This window comes from Stenella coeruleoalba, assembly GCF_951394435.1.
Source record: "Stenella coeruleoalba genome assembly, chromosome: 9".
Classification (NCBI taxonomy): domain Eukaryota; kingdom Metazoa; phylum Chordata; class Mammalia; order Artiodactyla; family Delphinidae; genus Stenella; species Stenella coeruleoalba.
The window spans coordinates 96,387,608-96,409,287 of record NC_137155.1 but is presented as its reverse complement, the minus strand read 5'-3'; the positions used below and the strand labels follow the sequence as shown (position 1 = coordinate 96,409,287).

The 21,680-nt window shown below is 35.1% G+C and overlaps 1 protein-coding gene across 1 annotated transcript in view; it reads right to left on the bottom strand.

Moving 5' to 3' along the window:
• The window catches only part of LOC307191243 (contactin-associated protein-like 2), a 656,837-nt gene that overhangs the window by 230,067 nt on the left and 405,090 nt on the right, over positions 1–21,680 (bottom strand). Inside the window, exon 3 of the mRNA XM_079931147.1 lies at positions 8,950–9,143. Within this exon, the coding sequence (XP_079787273.1) occupies positions 8,950–9,143 (194 nt within the window). The remainder of the gene's footprint in view (positions 1–8,949; positions 9,144–21,680) is intronic.

Below are 21,680 nucleotides of genomic sequence, written 5' to 3'. Positions count from 1 at the left end.
CAGTTCCTCAAGAAGCCTCGACTGACCATGACCCTCGAGCACTCTGAATGAAGCATTTTTTGTGTGTGTTCAACCTGTGCATCCTCTATCCATTAGGACACATATAGTCATACAATATAATTATAAATTTAAGTATTTAGCATTACCACTAGATTTTTTTGCCCCTAGAAGGCAGTAATTGTGTTTATCTCCAACCTTCAGTAAATTGTAGGCCCTCAGTAAACGCCTATCAAAGCTGATTCTCTTTTCATGATCTGTCTGCAATTTGCACTGCAAATTTTAATTCTTCCAAATCTGCCTCTGGTCTGGAAACACAGGAGCCAATTTTAAGTCCTTTTTCTCACAAGAGTTCTTCAAATATTGAAAACAACACACTCTATCTTTAACGTGTATACACATCACTTGTGTATATTTTTTAAGTTGAAGTATAGTCGGTTTACAATACTGTGTTAGTTTCAGGTGTATAGCAAAGTGATTTGGTTTTTCATATATATGTATATATACACATATATATACATGCAATTCGTTTTTTCAATTCTTTTCCATCATTAGCTATTGCAAGATATTGAATATAGTTTTTGTGCTATACAGTAAATCCTTGTTGATTATATGTTTTATGTATGGTAGTGTGTATATGTTAATCCCATGTTCTTAATGTGAATGCTTTTAAGCTGTAGATTCTGATTTGAAAGGTCTGGTGGGTCCCTGAGATTGGTGGGTCCCTGAGATTCTGCATTTCTAACAAGCTCCCAGGTGATGCTCCTGCTGCTGCTGTAGAGACATCTTTGAGCATCCGGCTTCCGAGAGTCCTCGCACTCTATCTGCAGCTTCTCTACCTCCACGGCTAACCAGCAGAATCTGTTTCAGCGAACACTTAGAAGTCTGTTTTGGAGTCTGCTTATCTTATTCTTTTCAACTAGCCTAAGAAGATAGGAAGGAGGACTGTAGTCAAAAATAGGTTATTTTCCTTGATTTCCAAAGTTAATAAAAGTGAATTCATTAAACTAATTTAAGGGAAGCATCACGGTCATATTTTCACTGAAGTTTAATAAAAAAGTATGTGAAAGACCTGTCCAGATGCAATTTGTACTGTCATGCACAGGACTCCATGTGACAATTAATAAGATCACAATTCAAATGACATAAATTAAGTTTGCATTCTCAATTATACTTGCAAATGAGTTATTAGTCATTTCAGGCTGAGATGCACAGATGTAATATAATGCACTTCCCAATGCATTAATAGAGAAAAGCTATTGTAAAGTGAAAGTAACAGGCTCTTTTGAATTTTCAAGAGTAAATCCAGTATAAAATACTATGGTAATATATCTGGAAGGCACAAATTTATAAAGTCAAATAACAATTAAGTGGTTAAAATGAGTAAGTCATTGTTCTAAACTCTTCATTATTGTTCTAAATTCTTCATTATTGTTCTAAATTCTCTTCATAATTGTTCTATTATTGTTCTAAACTCTTCATTATGAATTATCAATTTATACCAATAACCTGTATTGAGATAAGTACTATTGAGGAAGGTGAATTAGTTATTATTATTATTTTATAGATGAGGAAATTTAGGCATAGAATGGTTAAGGAAACAGCCCAAAGTTACACAGATCTATGTAGCCTAGTTATGACGACTGGCCTGCGTGGTCTGATTCCAGAATGTACCATTGGGCTGTTATTTTCACTGCCTCTCAGGGGCTGCGGCCACACGAGCAGCATGGTTTACTGTGCTCTAAATCCCCCCTATAGGCCTCCTAGTGTTCCTCTAAATTCCACTAAGTTATCACTTGAGCAGAGTAGAGACATGCACTTTAAATGAGGGAACTGATATTTATTTATTTAAAATATTTATTCAATATATTTGTAGGTACCTATCTATCAATATGTTATATAAATTTGCATTCGCTTGGAGTCATTTAGCTTCATGTCACTGAAATCCAAGCTTGGTCTGATAAGAAAAATATTAGCATCTCCATTATTTGAGTCCAGAGTAAAATAAAACACCTGAGAATATCCTTATGCTTAACGAGAACACTCTCCCTTCCAGAGAGCTCTCCCAGCAATCAAATATACTTAAAAAAATTACAACAATGATTACCTATATCCTCTTTTATCTCATAGATGGAAAACACACTAGACAGAATGAAGGATCATATACTGTTATTCCATTGTCTGTAAGAAATCTTATAAGATTATATCATTTTCCTTTTCCTAACTATGTATGCCAACAATTAATTATTAATTAATTTTTGTATTATTATTATTAAATATTATTAATTATTAATAAATTATTAATTTATTATTATTAATAAATTTTTATCTTCCAAATTTTTGGAAAAAAACTAAACACATAACCATGTTGGTTAGAATGGTTCTATATACGTGTATACGTGTAGAATAGTGAGTGACTCACAAATTGACACAAGACAAAAATCTCACGACCTCTTAAAATGAGAATCTCACAATACAAATGTGTATTTAGAAAGGTGATCAAAATTCACTAGTAGAAGCATCACAGTATATGCAAAAGGATCTGGACCATCCACTCGACTTATTAAAACTCATGAGACTTTAAAAACACTACCTGTCCTAAGAGAGGTGTAAATAGAATAATCTATTTCACAGAAATAAGAAGCCTATTCTAAGTTCACCTTGGAAATTATTTTCTTCCATACAATTCCTGAAGATTTTTTACACTATTTATATCAAGGGTCATTTCAGAAAGGGTTTAATGCAGATTACTCTGATATGTTTTATTTCTCAATAAACTGTCTATAAAATTATTCTGAATATGCCTGCCTGGTCCATTTCCCCAAGTGTCTGTTTACAGCAACAATGCACCTGTGTACATAAACAAGCAAGGGAAATTCCTATCTATTGGTGAAAAAACTCCTTTATTGTCCTAAGTGAAGAAGAGGCGGTTATTATCTGATGGAAGATATATAAGCAAGTGACAGGGATAGTTGTCTTCCTCAGGGTCATATGCAGGAAAAATTCTAGATTTTTTGGAAAGAATTTAAGTACACTATTGAACTGTGAAACAGTTATGTTTTACATCTATAACTGGAACAGATTTTTTAAGTGATTTGAAAAATTAGTGCAACCACTACAACAAATGGTTGAAAAGATAGGACAGAATAATCCATTCATTTTTAAACACTGTCCCTTTACATGGCTCACTGGACACATGGCCATCATTATGGTAACAATTTGTTTCAAGCACTGCAATGCACTTGGCATAGAGCAAGGTCTACCAGCCATGCCTCACGAGCCTAGCCTGCACTGCACCAGCAATGGCCACTCCATTTGTGAATCGGAAAATATGCCAGAGATTTGTCCACATTCCACTTCCTACTTTGTCATGTTTCCTTCATCTACAATATTTTCAGATATTGTAAATCATGAATATGGGTAAACAGAGGTCAACTGGACCTGGAAAGGACAGAGAGAGACTAACAAATCTGGAAATTATAACAGACTCTAGTCACTGAATACAAATACTACACTAGTTTTATAAAGTGCTTCTAAGATTGGCAATTGATGACACACATTTCTAAATCCTTACTGTTTGCAAAATTTCTTACATAATCTCACTTAAATCTCCCAAAAGGCATCATTCCCATTTCTCAGTTTAGGAATTTGAGGCACAAGGGACTTCTGCGATTTTATAAACCAAATAAAGGAGCCCAGATACTTGAATTCAGACCTTTTGAATCCATATCTTGGCTTTCTCTTTCCAAGTACCTAGTGGTAGGCTAACCTAGAAGGATGTTTTGGGAATGTTTACTATGCAAATATTGGTTGATGGGCTCTTTGGTTAAAAAAAGTAGAGAATACATGTTCCCGCTATTGACTTGACATTCATAAAATCAAAGAATTTACTAAATTAATCTGTTAACTACTATTTGCTTTCCAGATTTTTTAAATGTTTCAAATTTGTTAGAAACAATTAAGTTTTATGTGCGTGTATATATGTGTGTGTGTGTGTGTGTGTGTGTGTGTGTGTGTGTGTGTGTGTGTGTGTGTATTTGGGGAGAGCATGTAAGCAACAAAGAGATCTGAGTTTTTTTTCACAGATCTAGGAAATTAATACTCTACTTAATATTGCTTAGAGAATACAAAATTATATATTTCTATATTTTTGATAAGGATCTAACTATGTAATTTAAATATAATAAAACATTCCTGTTCTGTGGGACTTTCCTTTCAATATATTCAGTGATGACTGATCCCACTCTGACACTATTAATGAAAGGGATTAAAACAGCTTAAAAAAAAGAATTAGGAATATATAAGCATATTCTCACTATTTAAAGACAATTTTAAAAAGAGAAAGAAAAACTGTGTTTACATTGCAGGTAAATTTGTAGTATGTTACTATCCTAAAAAACAATAATAATGTGTAAGGAAGGCATTCACTATTAATACTCCAATTTCCTATTTTGGCTCCAAATATCTACATTCAAAACCAGTAACTGAATTACCTAAGCAAAACTAAATGCAGCCACTTAGAAAAACGTGCTGGAATTCTTATTGAATTAATGTTCAATGGACTTTTGATAAGAAATGCTTATATAAGAATACTTCTTTTCTCTCTAACAGATTATACATAGGAAATCTGAAAATACCTTGAAAAGTATGCAAATTAGAGTTTGTGGAATATGTAAATGCAAATTAAGTTTTGGCAATTTTACCAACCTGCACATGTTTTCCTTTTATATTGGAAAGGAAATTCTACATAGAAGGAAATGGCATTGAGGATAAAGTGTAAAGGAGTCTATTATGCTTAGGATTATCAAAGAGGAATAAGAAGCTTGACTAGCTTAGCACATTTAGCAACTCACGTATTTGAGTATTAAATATTCAGCTAAAGTATTCTTCAGAGGTCTTTTCAAGAACCATTCTCATCCACAATGAGACTCACGACTTTAAAATCCTGTGAGACTGTCGTAATTTCTTACCTACATGACCTATTCCTCACTTATTTTAACATATCATCCAGTGGTCATAAAATAATTCAGAATCTCCATATGGACATGTAATAAAAATATTATAATAAAATTGGTCATGGTTGTCCATTTCTACAATCATAGAAAGAATAACCATTGACATTTGTTAAAAACAGTATTTCAGTGATTGAACTTACATTATTTTGCATTCTTCTCAGGTAATCAATCATTTTAGGAAAAAATAGGAAAAGCAACCTTAAAACTTCATCAACTTTGAAATGTTTTGACTCTCTGAAACTTTACATTGTATAAGGTGTTATCCATCAAAAAGCTATCCAATCTTATCTATGTGAGAAATCTTCTTTTTTTAACTAGGCTTCATTTCATTTTATTTTATTTTTTCTAACATCTTTATTGGAGTATAATTGCTTTACAATGGTGTGTTAGTTTCTGCTGTATAACAAAGTGAATCAGCTATATGTATACATCCCCATATCCCCTCCCTCTTGCATCTCCCTCCCACCCTCCCTATCCCACCCCTCTAGGTGGTCACAGAGCACCCAGCTGATCTCCCTGTGCTATGTGGCTGCTTCCCACTAGCTATCTCTTTTACATTTGGTAGTGTATATATGTCCCTGCCACTCTCTCACTCTTCTAAGTGCAATATACATTACATTAAACAGTTGGAGTAAAAGAAAGTTTGATATTTGATTACCATTTTTAATAAATTTAAGCCCAGTATATTTTGGGTTGAGATTTGTAAGTGCTAAATTTTAATCACTTAGTGCATGTTAAGACATAAGTTCAAGAGCACTGAAGAACTTTTAGGAAACAACAAATTTTATCTCTTTTAGAATACATCAAAGTGCTGGCCGATGTTTTAGATTAGTGAGGGTTGAAATATTTCTATCATAGATCATTAAAGTAAAGTAAATTATGTTGCAGGCTCACTGGCACTTAAGTATATTTTACAGTGTTTAGTTTGTGTCTCAAATTTGTTTTGATTTTTAAAATTTTATAATTAGCTCACTATATTTTCATCTAGAAATAATCATTCATTGCTCACCATGTACTCATTTTTAATGAGAAATACATGATTTTAAAGGAAGCGACAAAATGAACACCAGAAAGGCAAAACACAATAGCAATACACCCCTTATCACCATCAGAAAGGGCTGAGAGTCCAGTATGTCGATGTAGTCTACCTTCACAACTTGTGATACTTTCGCTGAATGACCTTGTCTCCCTGACTCAACCACTGGCATTTTATGTAGACCAGAAGAGTCCAAGTCACCCTCCTTAGTTCTTTTCACTTACCTCTCTGTATTTAGTCAGAATGGGACCCTCCCTTACTTCTAAGGGTCTGATAACTAAAGCTCTAGTACCACTGCATTTTAGCAGTGATCTTTAGAGCAGCCATCTTTATAAACTACCTTAGTGCATTATGATAGGAGAGGATTTGACATTCTCTCAACTGTGGGATGAAGACTTTACAGAAACAGAAATCTGAAAGATAGTCTGGAGTCTGGCTGCAGCCACTCAAGTAATTGCATTTTCAGTTAGCACCCACAGAGAGTTAGAAAATAATGAATGCTCTCCTGGAAGAGTTTGTGATCTGAGCCCCCCTCATCTACACCCAGTTAGTTGTTTGGTCTGTTGTTTGGTTAGTCATTTGGTCAGTCTCTCTCTCTCTGCTCAACTTTAAGGAAGGTCCTTTCTAATTTTTCTCTTCTACCATTGTTTTTCACAGTTGATCCCCTCTATCCCCACCTTACCTACAGGCTGAAAACCAATCTAGAATATGGTTCTCAATGTCGACCGCACATTAGAATGACGTGGGGAGCTTTAAACTCTCAATGCCTAGACCACCTAACTCCAAATCTCTGGAGGTAGGGCCCAGACATCCACGTCTTAAAGCTTTCTAGGTTCCACTGTGTATCCGGGGTTGAAAACCACTTTTCTATAGATTATGCCTGAGACTTTAAATTATCTTAATTGTGAGATGAAGACTTTCCATAAAGAGAAATTTTCTCCTCTACTTGCTTCCTACAATTGACACATCCCAATATACAAATGTTCTTGCCATACAATCATGGTTTAATAGAAGTTACTTCTGAAGGACTACTCTCTCATACGTACTTTTGATTATCAGGATATTATAAACTTATCTCACATGACAGTTAAGATCACTGGATACTGCTGTGGAAACGACCACCTACCCAAGCCTGGAGCACTAAACTCTGCATACTCACAAAAATTGCTTGAGGATTTTTAAGATGTAAATTCTCTAGGAGTGGGCCCTGGTCAGGTTGAAAATCCCCAGCATTCTGTCTAATACATAAATTGAAAAGAATTTCCTCCCATTCCTCCTTCCTTTTGTTTGGTATTGATGGTTTTACTTGAATTTGGTTATGGTTGCCTTTTAAAATAATTAAACTAAAATAGAGCCCTCAACATTTAGTATTTTAGAATAATTTATTTATATGGTGTGAATATTTGAGTGAATATACACAACTTTCCAATTTAATTAAAATAATTTTAAGAGTAAGTGGATTAAACTTTATATTTTTCTCTCCTAATAAAAGGATAAAGTGCCTATAGATCTGTAATAGGGGTTTAAACTACTACTATAATATGAGAATGTTCTTTTCTTACCACAAATCACTGCTCCCACTCCTCTAAATTATTTCTTCATAAGTTCAACAGTTTACTCAAATTGAAGATCTCTGTTTCGAAAAATATCAGTGTCATTAATATAAATTCTATTTACATGATTCTGATATAATAGGTCTGGGTGTGCCTGGTATCCATATACTTTAAATTCTTCTCAGGTGACTCAATGGAGAGCCCAGATTGAGACCTGCTGCCCTAAACCTTGAATAGAAACTGCAGCCTAAGGAAACTTTCTTCAATCAACAAGAATGAATGAATGAATGAATGAATAGCTTCTCAGCGGTTTTAATAGATAAATACTGGCAAATGCACACACCTCAGAGTGAGGACTAGTAATATTTTAAAACGTTTAACACTGGGGAGGGGATGCTAATCGTGGTGCCTGATGTGTTCCAGAGCTGTGGCTGGTCTTTCATTTGCTTTCTCTTTAAAAGAAAACTATTTTTCTACCTTATTTTTCTCTTCATAGGTAGCTAAGAAGCTACCTTCATAGGTGCTTCATCCAAACAGTCCCTCATTGAAACAAAACAGAAAACCAGACTGGGGCTGGCTTCCAGCAGGAAGTGAACCGTGTCAGAGTCCACAGTCCCCCTGCCCTGTGTCCATTAGCTCCTCTAAGCACTGTTGGCAATAGACCTTCTTACCTGTCGTCCTTTAAAGATTTAATTAAATATCTTCAACAGAAACAGTCTGAGGCAAATAAGTGTGAGCAGATATAAGAAATGGAAACCTAAGTCAGGAGAATTTATTTTCATTCTATTTGCTTAATTCACAGTTCAGAATTTGCATACAATGTGTACCACGGCAGATCTGTCCTACAGACAAAAATATAGTTACTTGAAATATTGTGCTTAAAGAACTCTAATGTTCTATCATCATTACATTATTTACCAGATACTTTTCTTTTCTTGTTCAGGTTTCAACACAGTTTTATCGGGTGGTTTTGTTTTCTGTGAAATACACCAGAGGTTGGGGGAGGGGACACATTGACTTTACAATATAAGGGTTTTCCACCACTAAGGAAAGGCACGGGGTGTGGCAGGGTAGGGCGTATTGGGGATTGGATTCATTTTCCCACCTTCTTTTGCTTTGCTTACATTTCTTTTCTCTCTCATCAAGTACCCGAGGACATAAACACAAAGAAACAAAAATAGCAAGATGAACCTCCAACCAGGCTACTCCCAAGCCTTTCCCGAGGCTGCACCAGGGCTGGGAGGAGCCGGCTAGCTGCTCCCCAGCCCTAGGACACACGGGAGTCTGCTACCATTTTCAAATATCTGCAACTCAATTCTATGTCTTTGCCTTTCTGACAATGACTCACCCAGATATTCCCATCTTGATGGTAGGGTTTCCAATTTCTCCCTGTGTCGCTGTAGAGCATGCGGTATTGGGTCACCCAGTCTGAGCTGCTGTATCTTCCTTGGGTTGCTATGGCACTGATCTGCTTTCGATGGCCAAAGTCAACCTGAAGCCATTGATAATGGTCACTGTCTGATGGAGACCATCCCCCAGCACCTGAATAAGGTAGAGACAAGAGGGTGAAATAGGTATTTAATGTTGAACTTCTACAATTGACAATGGATCATTCTGCATCTTTTAATTGCCTTGGTAGTACCATATTTCACAGATACATTATGAAGTGTCCTTTAGATGCCACTGGGACTTCAACTAATATTCTTAAAGCTGGGTAACATTGATACTCTAGCCTCCTTATGGTGTAATTATGTGCTCATTTTCTCCTGAGCAAATGTCTTCATAATTCCTCGATTAGGTCTTATTAGTACATGTCAAAGACTAATTGGCTGAGGGTTGATCAATTTACCATGAATTCTTCAACTAAAAGTCACTAGGAAAAGATATGTAACAATCTATTATTTCCTCGTGAAAGGGTTTATCTTTTAGTAGACCATAAATGAAACAAAAAGCCATTATACACAACTCTACAATATATTTTACTTTAGAAAGTTCAGAGTTCAAAGAATGCTAGTATAGTTCTCAAGATGAGGCCTAATATTGCATTAAGCCCTTGGACTCCTGAGAACTAAGATATATAGTAAATCAGGCAATACATTTACTAACACTTAAGAGGTAGACAACCGATGGCTCTAGATAAACACATTTCTAGGAAAATAATTTGAGTCGCTAAATGAAGTGAAACTTCTTTTGGTAAAATAAAATAAGTGACTGGCAAATAGTAAGAATGCAAAAAACATTTATTAGAAAAATAACACTAACATAGAACAAAAAGAGTCCTAATTTATAGCACTATGTAAAATAATTATGGTTGTACATAAATACGTTACAGAAAATATGGCATAATGCTTAGTGCTAAGAGGCGATATATTTTTTTGAGTAAGTTTGGTTACTAATGGGAGTAAATAATGGAAAAATATTCAACAAATTATCCAATATACAGTATATCAAAACATGTGCATCACTTTTCAAATAAGGAATTTAAATGCTGACAATAAAATAATTTATTTTATGAAGAGTATGCTAATAAAGATCATTTTGTAAATCATCACTGATATATCATTCATTTCATCATGTTTATATGGCTTATTTCTGCTTTCAGCCATGACAGAATAGCTCTCCCACCACAAAAAAATTACAAAACTGACAAAATGTATACAATTCCCCTTTTAAGGGATTGGACAACAGAGAGTATTGGACCCTGATCCATGAGAGAAGAGAAACAAATGAGGTGAGCCCTGCCAGCTTCCTGGCTTTCTGCCTGGTTCACTTTCCAGATCATGGCACATGGAAGACTATTCCAAACAGGCACAGCAGCATCACTGAGATGGAGACAGAGCAGAATCCAAGCTCCTGAGGAACCTGGCATTTATAGGACAGAGTACCAGGCAGGGGGCAGCTGTGCAGAGAAGGGGCTCTGGAAATGTACATAGGGTCACCAATGAGTCTCTGCAGTTCAGACTCTGAATGAATACTAAGTTGTGTATTTGCAGACCAAGACTCCACTAGACCAGGTAAGGGGAGATCTGAAGTGAACCACAGTCAGAGGCTGCACAGGGCTGTAAGTAGTCTGATTTCAGACTGGACAAGGTTGAGAGAACTTGAACAAACCTAGGCATTCAGTAGAGATCTCAGAAAGGGAGTAGAATAATTTAATCCTAAATAAGGATTCTAATTCTAATCCTACTGTGGACACATCTGAACAAAGGCTGGTAACAAGCATGAAAAAAGATCAATCTGACCCACAAATAAATTAACTCCTCGGTTGAATGAAACTCAACACTCCATTAAGGAAGACCATGAGACTTTACTTTTCATGAAACTTTCATGAAAACATGAAAGAAACTCAACAAAATAGAATCCATAATGTCCAGTACAAAATTTTTTTAAATATTAGATATTTGGGGAAGCAGTAAAATGTGACTCATAACCAGAGAAAAGTCAGTCAATAGAAATAGACAGAAAAATGACAGATGATGAAAGGAGCAGATCAGGACCTTAAAACAGAGATTATAAATTTGTTCCATATTTGAACAAGAACATATAGATACTGATGAAACAAATATGAAACCTTAATGGGGAAAAGAAACAACAAAAGAGAGCAAAATGGAAATTTCTGAACTAAAAATTATACCTGAAAATAAAACATTTACTGGATGGGCTTAACAGCAAATTAGAAAACTGAGAAGAAAACATTAGCATACTTAAATACAGGTCCATACAAACCCTTCAAACCAAAGCTCAGACAGGGTAAAAATGCTTAAAAATGAACAATACTTCAGTAACCTGTAGGATAACATTAAATATCTTAACAATCATGCAAATGGGGTAAGAAAAGCAGAAAGGGTAGAGGCTGAGGCAGAAAAAGATACATCTGAAGAAATAATAGTTGAAAAATATGAACCCAAATATCTGAGAAATTCATTGAACGCCAAGCAGGGTAAATACGAAGAAAAACACACCAAGGCACATCATAAAGAACTGATAAAAAAACAATGTCAAAGAGAAAATCTTAAAACTGTTCAGAGGGCAATAACATCTCAACAATAGCAATGCAAGCCAGTGAACAAGGGAACGACATATCTGAAATGATGAGACGAACTAGAAAGTGTCAATGTAAAATTCTACATCCAGCAAAAATATCCTTTAAACATGAAAGTAACATAATGATGTTTAGGACAAACGCTGAGAGAATTCATCATCAATAGGTATGTTGTATAAGAAATGCAAAATTTTAGCTTCAAGGAAAACTGGCCATACGGAAATTCACATCTACATGAAGAAATAAATGCTGAAAATGGTAAACATGTCACTAAATATAAAATATTTGTTCATGTTTTAAAATTTCTGTAGAAGATAATTGAGTGTTTAGAACAAAAATAGTAACAGTGAATTAGAGGGTTTATAACAGATGTAGAAGTAAAATGTATGACTACAATAGCACAAAGGGTAGGAAGCAAGAAATAAATATACCGTACTGAGTTCCTTATGCTACATTTGAAGTGATACAGTATTACCTGAAGCATTAAACCCTAGATCAAGGGTTTGCAAATGTTTTCTGTAAGGGGTTAAACACTGAATATTTTAGGCTTTGCAGACCATGCTACCTCTCTTATAACTACTAAACTCTGCTGTTGTAGCATGAAGCAGCCATAGAAGATCCAGAAACAAGAGTGTGGCTGAGTTCCAATAAAACCTTATTAATAAAGACGGGGGCTGGCTGGAGGGCTGTAATGTGTCAACCTCTGCCCAAGATCAACTTCTGAAAAGAGAGGAAATTTTAAAATCTGTGCATTTTACTATATCTAAATTATACTTCCAAAACATTTTAAAAAGATTTATGTATATAATGTGTGTGTATATATTTAGTCTACATACATGCTTTCTATAGAAAGTGTGTATAACTACCTCATAACTACTTTCTCAGTCTTCATTCTCCTATTTCTTCAAACCACACTTCTACAAGAATGATGTTTCTAAAATACAAATTAATCATATTTACTCCCAGACCAATATTTTTCAATTGATCCTCATTGCCTCCAGAAATAAATGGCCCACGCCTTCACACACAAAAGACATGCCTGAACATGCCCTCTATACCTACACAAATCCTCCCTCAACTTATCCTGGGGAATTATTATTTTTCCTTCAAGGTTCAGCAAGTTCACTCCAAACATCACCACTGCAGTGGATGCTGTGATATGCCATTTTGGCGCTCCTTTATGACTGGGACTTATTCTTTCAGATATTTAGAGTGCTGTCAGAACACAGTAGTTAGCTGTAATTCCCCTTGAGGAATTTCCTTCGTAAAAAAAAGAGGCATTTTACACAAGGTCACATCCCTTCCTAGGTCTGCACAGATGCAAGGATGGGCCAACCAGGGGTTATAAAGGGCCAGTACCCTTGCCCCAACTTGGGAAAACTCTTAAGGGTCACTACGGTCTCAGAGGTCCCTGAGGAATTAGTTGAAACTTCCATTGAGATTGCATTGCATCTCAACTCCTTCCTGTGCCTATTTCTGCTTCCTTCCCTTCTCTTCCACAGGTTTTCATCCTGAAGGTACTCCCTAAAAAATTTCCTACATGCGCTTCTCCATTTCAGAATTTGTATCCTGGGAAATCCAGTTCACAATATTTTCTTGGAGCCACTTTCCTTATAATCTGCTCACTAACAATATGGGTTAGTTGCCCCTGCTTTGTACTTTGTTATTTTTATGCTGTTTTTTCCCTACTGTAGCATCAAATATTTCCAATATTCATATATCATCCACATGTCTATTTTACCGAGAATTCTATAAAATTTTGGAGAAGCCATAGATGGACAATATACCTAGCCATCAAGAGATCATAAATATATTTCCTTATCTGTTAGATATATAATTCCAAACTTTGGCAAAATTCTATACCCAACTGCACATAAAGTTCTATCTGTGCATTATTAAAAAGGTGACTTGGTCATTGAAGTAAACAAGCAAATATTACTGTGAATAAAATGAGAAAAATATGTGCATTTGATTGATGAAATTTAGAATATGTCCCCTAGCTAGTTTTTCCAAAAAAAAAAAGAATCCAGAATAAATTTTCTTAAGTTACCCATTTTTTGCTACATTACAATTTTTCAATAAGGAAGCAATTAACATACAGCTACTTTATCCCATTTATCTCATTACTATAAAAAAATGAATTTATTGTCAAATTTAAGGGAAGCAAAAAATCTAAAAGCAATGAAAATGTAAGTCAAAACTTATTCCTTAGCAGAAAGATATGTGGAGAGAATAGTGATTAGCCTCAAGGAGAGGGCAAATGTCAGGCTTTCATGAGGAACATGGTGAAAAGATGGATGAGAAGTTTCTTGTTTCTCTTTGATCTCTCTAGCATTTAATTTGGGGAAGTTGATTACTTTGTTCATTTGGCTTGTGACACGGGTAACCTCTATTGATCCAAGCATTAAGAATGATACCTCTTTCATGACAAAAACCTCAGGAAATGGTATATAAGAGAGCAGAAGGGCTCCCCCAATATATCATGGAGAGTATTAAGAAAGAGGGCAAAAGTGTTCCCAGTGAATATTGTGGTAGCTCAAAGGAACTACCTTTGAGCTTTGAGCTTTGAGCTTTGAGCTTTGAGTGGAAAGTAGAAGAGGAGGTAAAGGAGGTGGAGATACTGAACATTCATAAACTCTTAGCTTCTAAGATTATCTAAGAATAACTCTTATCTAGAAATAATAGAACCAAATTAGATAACTAATAAATTGTTACAGTGACTTGAAAGATACGTACTTACATAGAACACCTACTCTTCCCTAAACACTAGGAGGCTGTTCCCTCACCCCCTTTTTCTTCCTCTTTCTCTCTCCCTCCCTCTCCCCTTTCACCTCCCTCCGCCCCTCCCTCTCTTTCTCTCTCTCTTCTTTTTTTCCTCTCTCTCACATACACACATTTCTCTCCCTCCATATATGTGTGTGTGCATGTGTGCGGGTGAGTGTGTGTGAACTATAAAGATACTGGTGTTTGCATGCTGGATGCCCACGCTACTGGGGTTACTTGAGCAAAGAATTATAATAGAGAACTTGGAGAAATGGATGAAACCAACACTCTAAACTCAGGGATAGCTTATAATTGTGATAGACATTTCCGCTTTGTAATTTGTAAATTAGTACCTCTGAAAGCAAAGAGAAACTTTGTGTGTGGTTCAAGAGAGGACCTGGAGTTTCTTTTCCAGTGATAAATGGCTCCTGTATAAACCTGATGCTGAAGCAGATGGTTATAACACCGCCAGAGAATACAAGCCTCGGTTCTAATTTAACAGAAAAAGGTAGAAAAACATTCAATTAAGGGTAGAACTACCTTTAATGACTGGTTGAGAAATATGTATCAGATGTAAAGAATAAATTGAAAAGGAGACTTGCAGGCCAGATAGCATTATGAGTTCTATCTGAAGTAGGATAAATATACTTCAACCAAGTATAGACACTTGTTGATTGGAGGTAGCCAGAAAAGAGAGCCATGGCCGTTAATTAATGTCTGTCATGAGCTAGAGAAGGGAAAACGGCCATGCCACCATCATTCCTAAAATATGGAATAAACTAATAAAATAATTCTAAAACAAAAGAGTGTAAATGTTAATTTTGAAACAAAATAGAAGAAAAAAGATGTGATTTTATCAGAGTATAGGAAATTACCTCCAGAGACAAATTAGGACATAAGGAGAGAAGCATAGCTGCTTTAACTTTTTGAAACATTCAGATTATATCTCAAAGGACTGGTTTTACTCATAAATGTAACATTAGCTTCCTTGAATGTTTATCAAAGGAGCTGCCAGAAAAGTAAAGGTAGCTAAAAACAAACAAAAAACAATAACACCCCCTCCAAAAAACAAACAACATAAAATTTCAAAACAAAGGACTCAGAAAAACAATAAACAAGAAGGCTCTTCTTCAAAATCAGGTGTGTGGATTATGAACGTTTAAAATAAAAGGGAAATGGTCTGGGGGTTGGTGATACTGAGGGTGGTGTTGGTGGGTTATAAGGATTTCCTGTTTTGATCACATTTTTTTTTAAATAGGAGACAGTAAATTTCATCACTGTCCTCCAAGTTAACTTTAGCAAAGCATTTGGCAATATCTCCGATAAGTATAAAAAAGTAAAATGTGGTCTGGGACATAGCAGTTTTAGGTTAAGTTCAAAAATGGTTAATAATTATGCCCCAAATATGTTGATTAAGGACTGTGTCAACTTGCAGCTAGGTCCTAATGGTATGCCACAGGCTTTCATTCTGTATACTGTCATTTTTAATATTTTTATTATCTAAGACATGGAAGACATGCTCATGAAATTTGTCAGTTACATAAAGCTGGAAAAGAGACCTAATACAGTAACTAGCTGGATTATGATGTTAAATGTTTGACCGGCTGGAAATCTGAGCTTCTCCTAGCAAAATTTGTTTTAACGTCAATGATAACCTAAAATGCCCATTTTGAACAAATGCATTATCAACTTCATTATTAAGGTGCATAATGCTTAGAAATAATTATGCAACCTTAATTTACTTGATGGGTAATGCACTGTTAAAATTATGGCATCTAACTATGATACTATATTTGCAGTACTGCATTCAAACATTTTGATACATTTTAATTAAGGCTTTACACATAAATAGAAAAAGAAATCACAAGCATCTAGTATTAGGAATTATCACAAAATGAACATAACCATATAATCACCACCCAGATCTATAAGGAGACCATTGCCAGCGACACAGACGTTCTCATTGTGTCCTTTTCCAAACGTGGTCACCTCTCTCCTCCCCAGTGAACTGCCCCAGAGATTCATCCATGGCATTGTGTTTAGCAGTAGACTCTTCATTTTCTTTGCTGCCTAATACTACATTGTGTAATGTACTGCTCTTTATTGATCCATTATTCTAGGGTAGTGTTGAACATGTGTATATCTCTTTATTGATCCATTATTCTAGGGTAGTGTTGAACATGTGTATATCTCTTTATTGATCCATTATTCTAGGGTAGTGTTGAGCATGTGTATATCTCTGGAGCTGTTATGAATAATAATACAGCCATCAACATTTGTGTTCATGCTTTTCAGCACCTCTTTGTGCTTTTCTGTTGGGTATATACCCAGGAGTGGTATTATGTGTCCAAAAATGTTTGTATTTTTAAAATTGAGTCTATTTTGCCAACAATTTTCCAAAGTAGTTTAACTGATTTTTATCCCCCTCGCCCGATACACTCCAGTAGTGTCACAAGTGTTTCTGCTGTTCCACATCTTTGCCAAAACTTGGCATAGTTAGCCTTCTTTTTTGTTGTTGTTGTGTCTTAAATTTAGTTTAGACATTCTGGCTCATTGCAGGTTTACTCTGCATTTTCTTGATAACGACCTTCATTCTGTTGATACCAAGACTTATTATAAAACTACTGTACATTAAGACAAAATTTTATGCGTGCAAGGATAGACAAATAGGCCAAATAAACAAAATATAGAGCCCTGAAACAAAACTACATGTATACGTGTGTATATCAGCACCTAATTTGTGACAAAGGTAGCATAGGAAAATAGAGAAAGAAGGTATTTTTTCAATACTATATTCAAGGTCAACTGGATATCCACATGAAAAAAAGGGAAATGTAGCCCTGCCTCATACTATACTGAGATCAAGCTAAAAATGTTTAGATTTAATTGTGAAAAGTAGAACACTGAAGCTTGTAGAAGATGAATTAAGAGAATAACATTATATTCTTGGGGTCAGGAAAGATTTCTTAAACAGGACTCAAAAGCACTAGCTATATAGGAAAAGATGGATAAATTGGATTATGTTAAAATTAGAGATTATTATCAAAAGACATTATTAATAAGAGGGTGAAATGGCTAACATGGATTGGGGGAAGGTATTTCCAAACATATAACAAGGAAAATGCTCATATCCAAAGTGTATAAACAAGTCCCACAAATCAATAAGACACATTCAGACAACCCAATTTTAAAAATGGGCAAGGAACCTTAACGGGCAGTTCACAGAAAAGGACAATAGGCTATAAAACATCTAAAAGGTGCTCAACCTCATGGGTTTGACATTTTCAAAAAATTTAAAAACTAAGAATGTTCAAAGAGAGTACCTACAATGCTAAGAGGACTTAATCTTACAATATTGCTTTGAAGGGACCAAAGACGCTTATGCTTTGTAACAGAAAAGGAAGGAATAACTTAATTTCCAACTTCTACTATTTAAAAGACTAGAGATGTAAAGTTTCCCAGTGATGTAACAACACAAAACATTCCAAAAGTATATATGCTTTATGTATAAAAATTATTTACTTTTAACTCATCTTCTTGAAATTAATATTTTGCTTAAACTAAATGAAGATTTTACCTTTTAACTCAATACCCTCAATTATATTTGTCTGCCCACAGATCACTCATTATACCATAAATTCTTTGCATTTTGGAATTTGACCAAGGAAGAAAACTGGGGACTGCCCTGGTGGCACAGTTAAGAATCCACCTGCCAATTCAGGGGACACGGGTTCGAGCCCTGGTCCGGTTAGAGCCCACATGCCGCGGAGCAACTAAGCCCGTGCACCACAACTACTGAGCCTGCACTCTAGAGCCCGCGAGCCACAACCACTGAAGCCTGCATGCCTAGAGCCCGTGCTCCGCAACTAGAGAAGCCACCACAATGAGAAGCCCGCGTGCCGCAACAAAGAGTAGCCCTCGCTCGCCGCAACTAGAGAAAGCCCATGTGCAGCAACGAAGACACAACGCAGCCAAAAACTTAAAAAAAAAAAAAAATTGAATATCAAACTGATTTTAAGAAATCTGAAACAAATACTTTGCTGGGAGAACAAGTTTCCTTGTTAAATATGATTGTTCCTTCAAGCGTCCAGCATACTACACTAAGAAAATTTGCAGGGACGTCTCTTTACAACGTTGAAAATATCCAGATATGAATTGCATCATTAGAATCGGTAAATTTCTTGCAATTAGGAAAGATTAAAAGCAAATTCAGCTATTAGGCCTCTGTTTACATATTCATCACTTCAGAGGCTGTATCTAAGTTGCAAGAAATAGACACTGCAGGGCAAGTTTAGTTTCATGTACTTTTCAAAAATATAAAATATTTTCAGGGAATTTTATAGGTCAATTATAGGTTAAGATCTCTGATTTAAGAATATCAATGTGTTTTTGAAAATGTCAATTTTTACCTTAGGATTGTGCTGTACGAGAGAAGAAAAATTAAACCTACACATAAGAACTGTACAGCCGCATAAACTGCATTAAGGCTAGATAGGAGTTGAAACTAATGTGAACCCAAATTAAGTTTGATCAGCTTTCTGTTCTAAATAGAAGACACAGAGCAATTTCCATTCTCATCACAAAGAGTAAATCTTCACAGGAGGTAAGCCTGGGCCAGGATGTAAAAGTGAAACTTGTACACAAGTCTAATGAAAAATAAAAATTACATTTGATTAGAAAATCTTGAACCATAATATGACCATAATTTTTAAATTCACTTACCAAATAGTGTAAGTGATGTAAGATCTTATTTTTTAAATGTCCTGGAAATACTATGACTGGGAGAAAACAGACTCTTTGTGTGTGTTATTTCAGGTGATGGTATTAGGAAAGGAAAGTTAAAGTTATAAATAGTGAGACTTCAATGCAAGAATTTTTAAGACATCAAAATAATACCAACAGTAGAATGGATTATCACAAGAAGTAGTGACCTTTCCATTACCGGGGATACTCAAGTAAAGCTGCATAATAAGTATTTCTTTATAGGGGAATTTTACATAGGCAGGGAGATTAGACTCAATGCCCATTAATTTCATTTACAAAGAAAGTTGAAATGAAATACAAACTATTATGTTGAATTTTTTATCAAGTTGTCTTAAATTTCTTACTGCCTTTAAACTAACAGTTATGATCCAAGCTTTGGTTGATCTATTTTATTAACATCATAGGAGATGTTACTCATACCATTGCTAAGTAACATTTGACTATATATAACTTTTATTATTAAAAAGAATCTGGTCATTTCCATTTTTACTATGAATAATTCTCCTGGTTCACTCACTCAGCAATTAATTACAGAGCACTTCTATATGCCGGCCATTAAGAATTTTTAAAAATAATTTTTCAATAAGCAATTTTTTATATTTGAGGATGCAATCTATTTATTTGGAAAATGTACAAGAATATTCTTTATTGAATAAGCATTTTATTACTGGGAAAACCAGATACCTAATATACTTTTAATGTGCATAGAAATGAGGTCTCGTTTGAAAAAAATAAAGGTAAATTAAAATACCACAAAGTCAGGGTCAGTGAAGTCATGTTTCTTCTTTGCACCTGTTAGGAAGCTGCTATTTGATCCTCACCTGTAAGAAATGCTGAAGAACTTCACCTTGTATTGATACATGTGGGCAAGGGGTCAATTTTATGTTAGTAAATCTACTGTTTACTTCATCTCTGGTAAGCATTCCTATTAAAGTCTACGGAATTTTGAGAACAACATGATTAATTAGAAACGATTTGCCAACCGGTCAAATGCACATTCACTGGCATCGTACAGAAAATGTCATCATTCCCAAGATGTTATTCTTTGTGATAAGAAAAGTAAAAACACTGTTCTCTGTGCAGCTCGCAAAAAATTGTTTGGTGGAGGCGAAGGAGATAAGTTTATAGGTTAAAAAGGGCTTCAGAGCTCAAACATGCATCTTTAGGTTATCAAATATATCTGACCTCTATTTACAGGGAAGACTGAAAGACGGATATAGCTGCAGAAATCAATTAAGTCATGCAACTCCAAACAAATCCTGAACAAGTGCATAAGTAAACTCAGGATAACCAACTTTTTCAAGTCAAGGATTGAGTTTTATTTATCATTTAATAACCACCACCAAGTATGGTTCCCTAGACATAAGAATAAAGACACTCAATAAATACATGTTAAATAAATGAATGCAAGAATTAATTAAATTATAAGTGAATATATGAATGGACTAACTGATAAATAAATGACATTCTGGAATTAAAAGCCCTGAAACAAGAGGGCAAAAATCTTGGGCCCAAGGATCTATGCAAGAAAGGCATAGATCATGAAAGACATATATAAATGGATCTGTAATAAAAATTTTTTTGAATAATACTAGTGATTTACATTGTATTTTCGATGGAGGGATGGGAATTTTTTGCCATTGCACTCACTATATTTATTCTAGATATTATTCTTTTTTTTATATGAAAGCTAATTTATTAAACCTTTGTACACAAAGATGAACATACCTGTATAGCAAGCTTATATGAAGAATGAAGTTACAAAAAAGTAAAAGTGTGATTAAAACTGATGCATGTAAATCACTTACAAAAATACCCGAAATGGTATAAAACTGCTCACCCCTGATTTTTCTCATTTGGTTCACATAGTTGAAATAGGAACTTTAAATGGTTATTTAAATATTAGCGTATTCTCACTCAAGAATGTGTGTCTCTTCATTAAAAATATATCATTTGGTTGCTGTTATCAATTAAATCTTCATAAATTAAATCTTTAGCCATTATGTTTAAAAGGGCCTTAGACTGTATCAAAACTCTAGCACTCAAGGTGGACAAAACTAGGAATGGAGTAGTTGTCTAGAATTCCACTTTAGCAAGTTTGTCTTGGCCTACAGTTATTCCTTATGCATTAGCACGGCCCAACATGGCAGGAAGCAATCAGCCAACAGGGGTCAGGAGAGTGAGTGGACAGTGTATTTTGTTGAGCTGGAAATGAGCAAGGACCTTCTCAGTTGTTCTACGAGGGACGGGGGATCTTGGCATTGGTCTGCTCCAGAGGTACCCAGGAGACTTGACTGACAGGATGCACAATTCAAAGTGAAAGTTTAAAGAATTCAGATGTAACTCATCACAGTAGGAAATTCCTTTAAGTTCTGTAGCAGCTTTTAGCTAAGTGGCTAAAATTAAGTGAATTTCAAAATTGATTCTCATGTGTATCATAAAAACCTAGGCTCCAGCTAGAATTTTGTACAAAATAAGGCTTGGTTGTTTATTATTGTTTCCTTCACTTA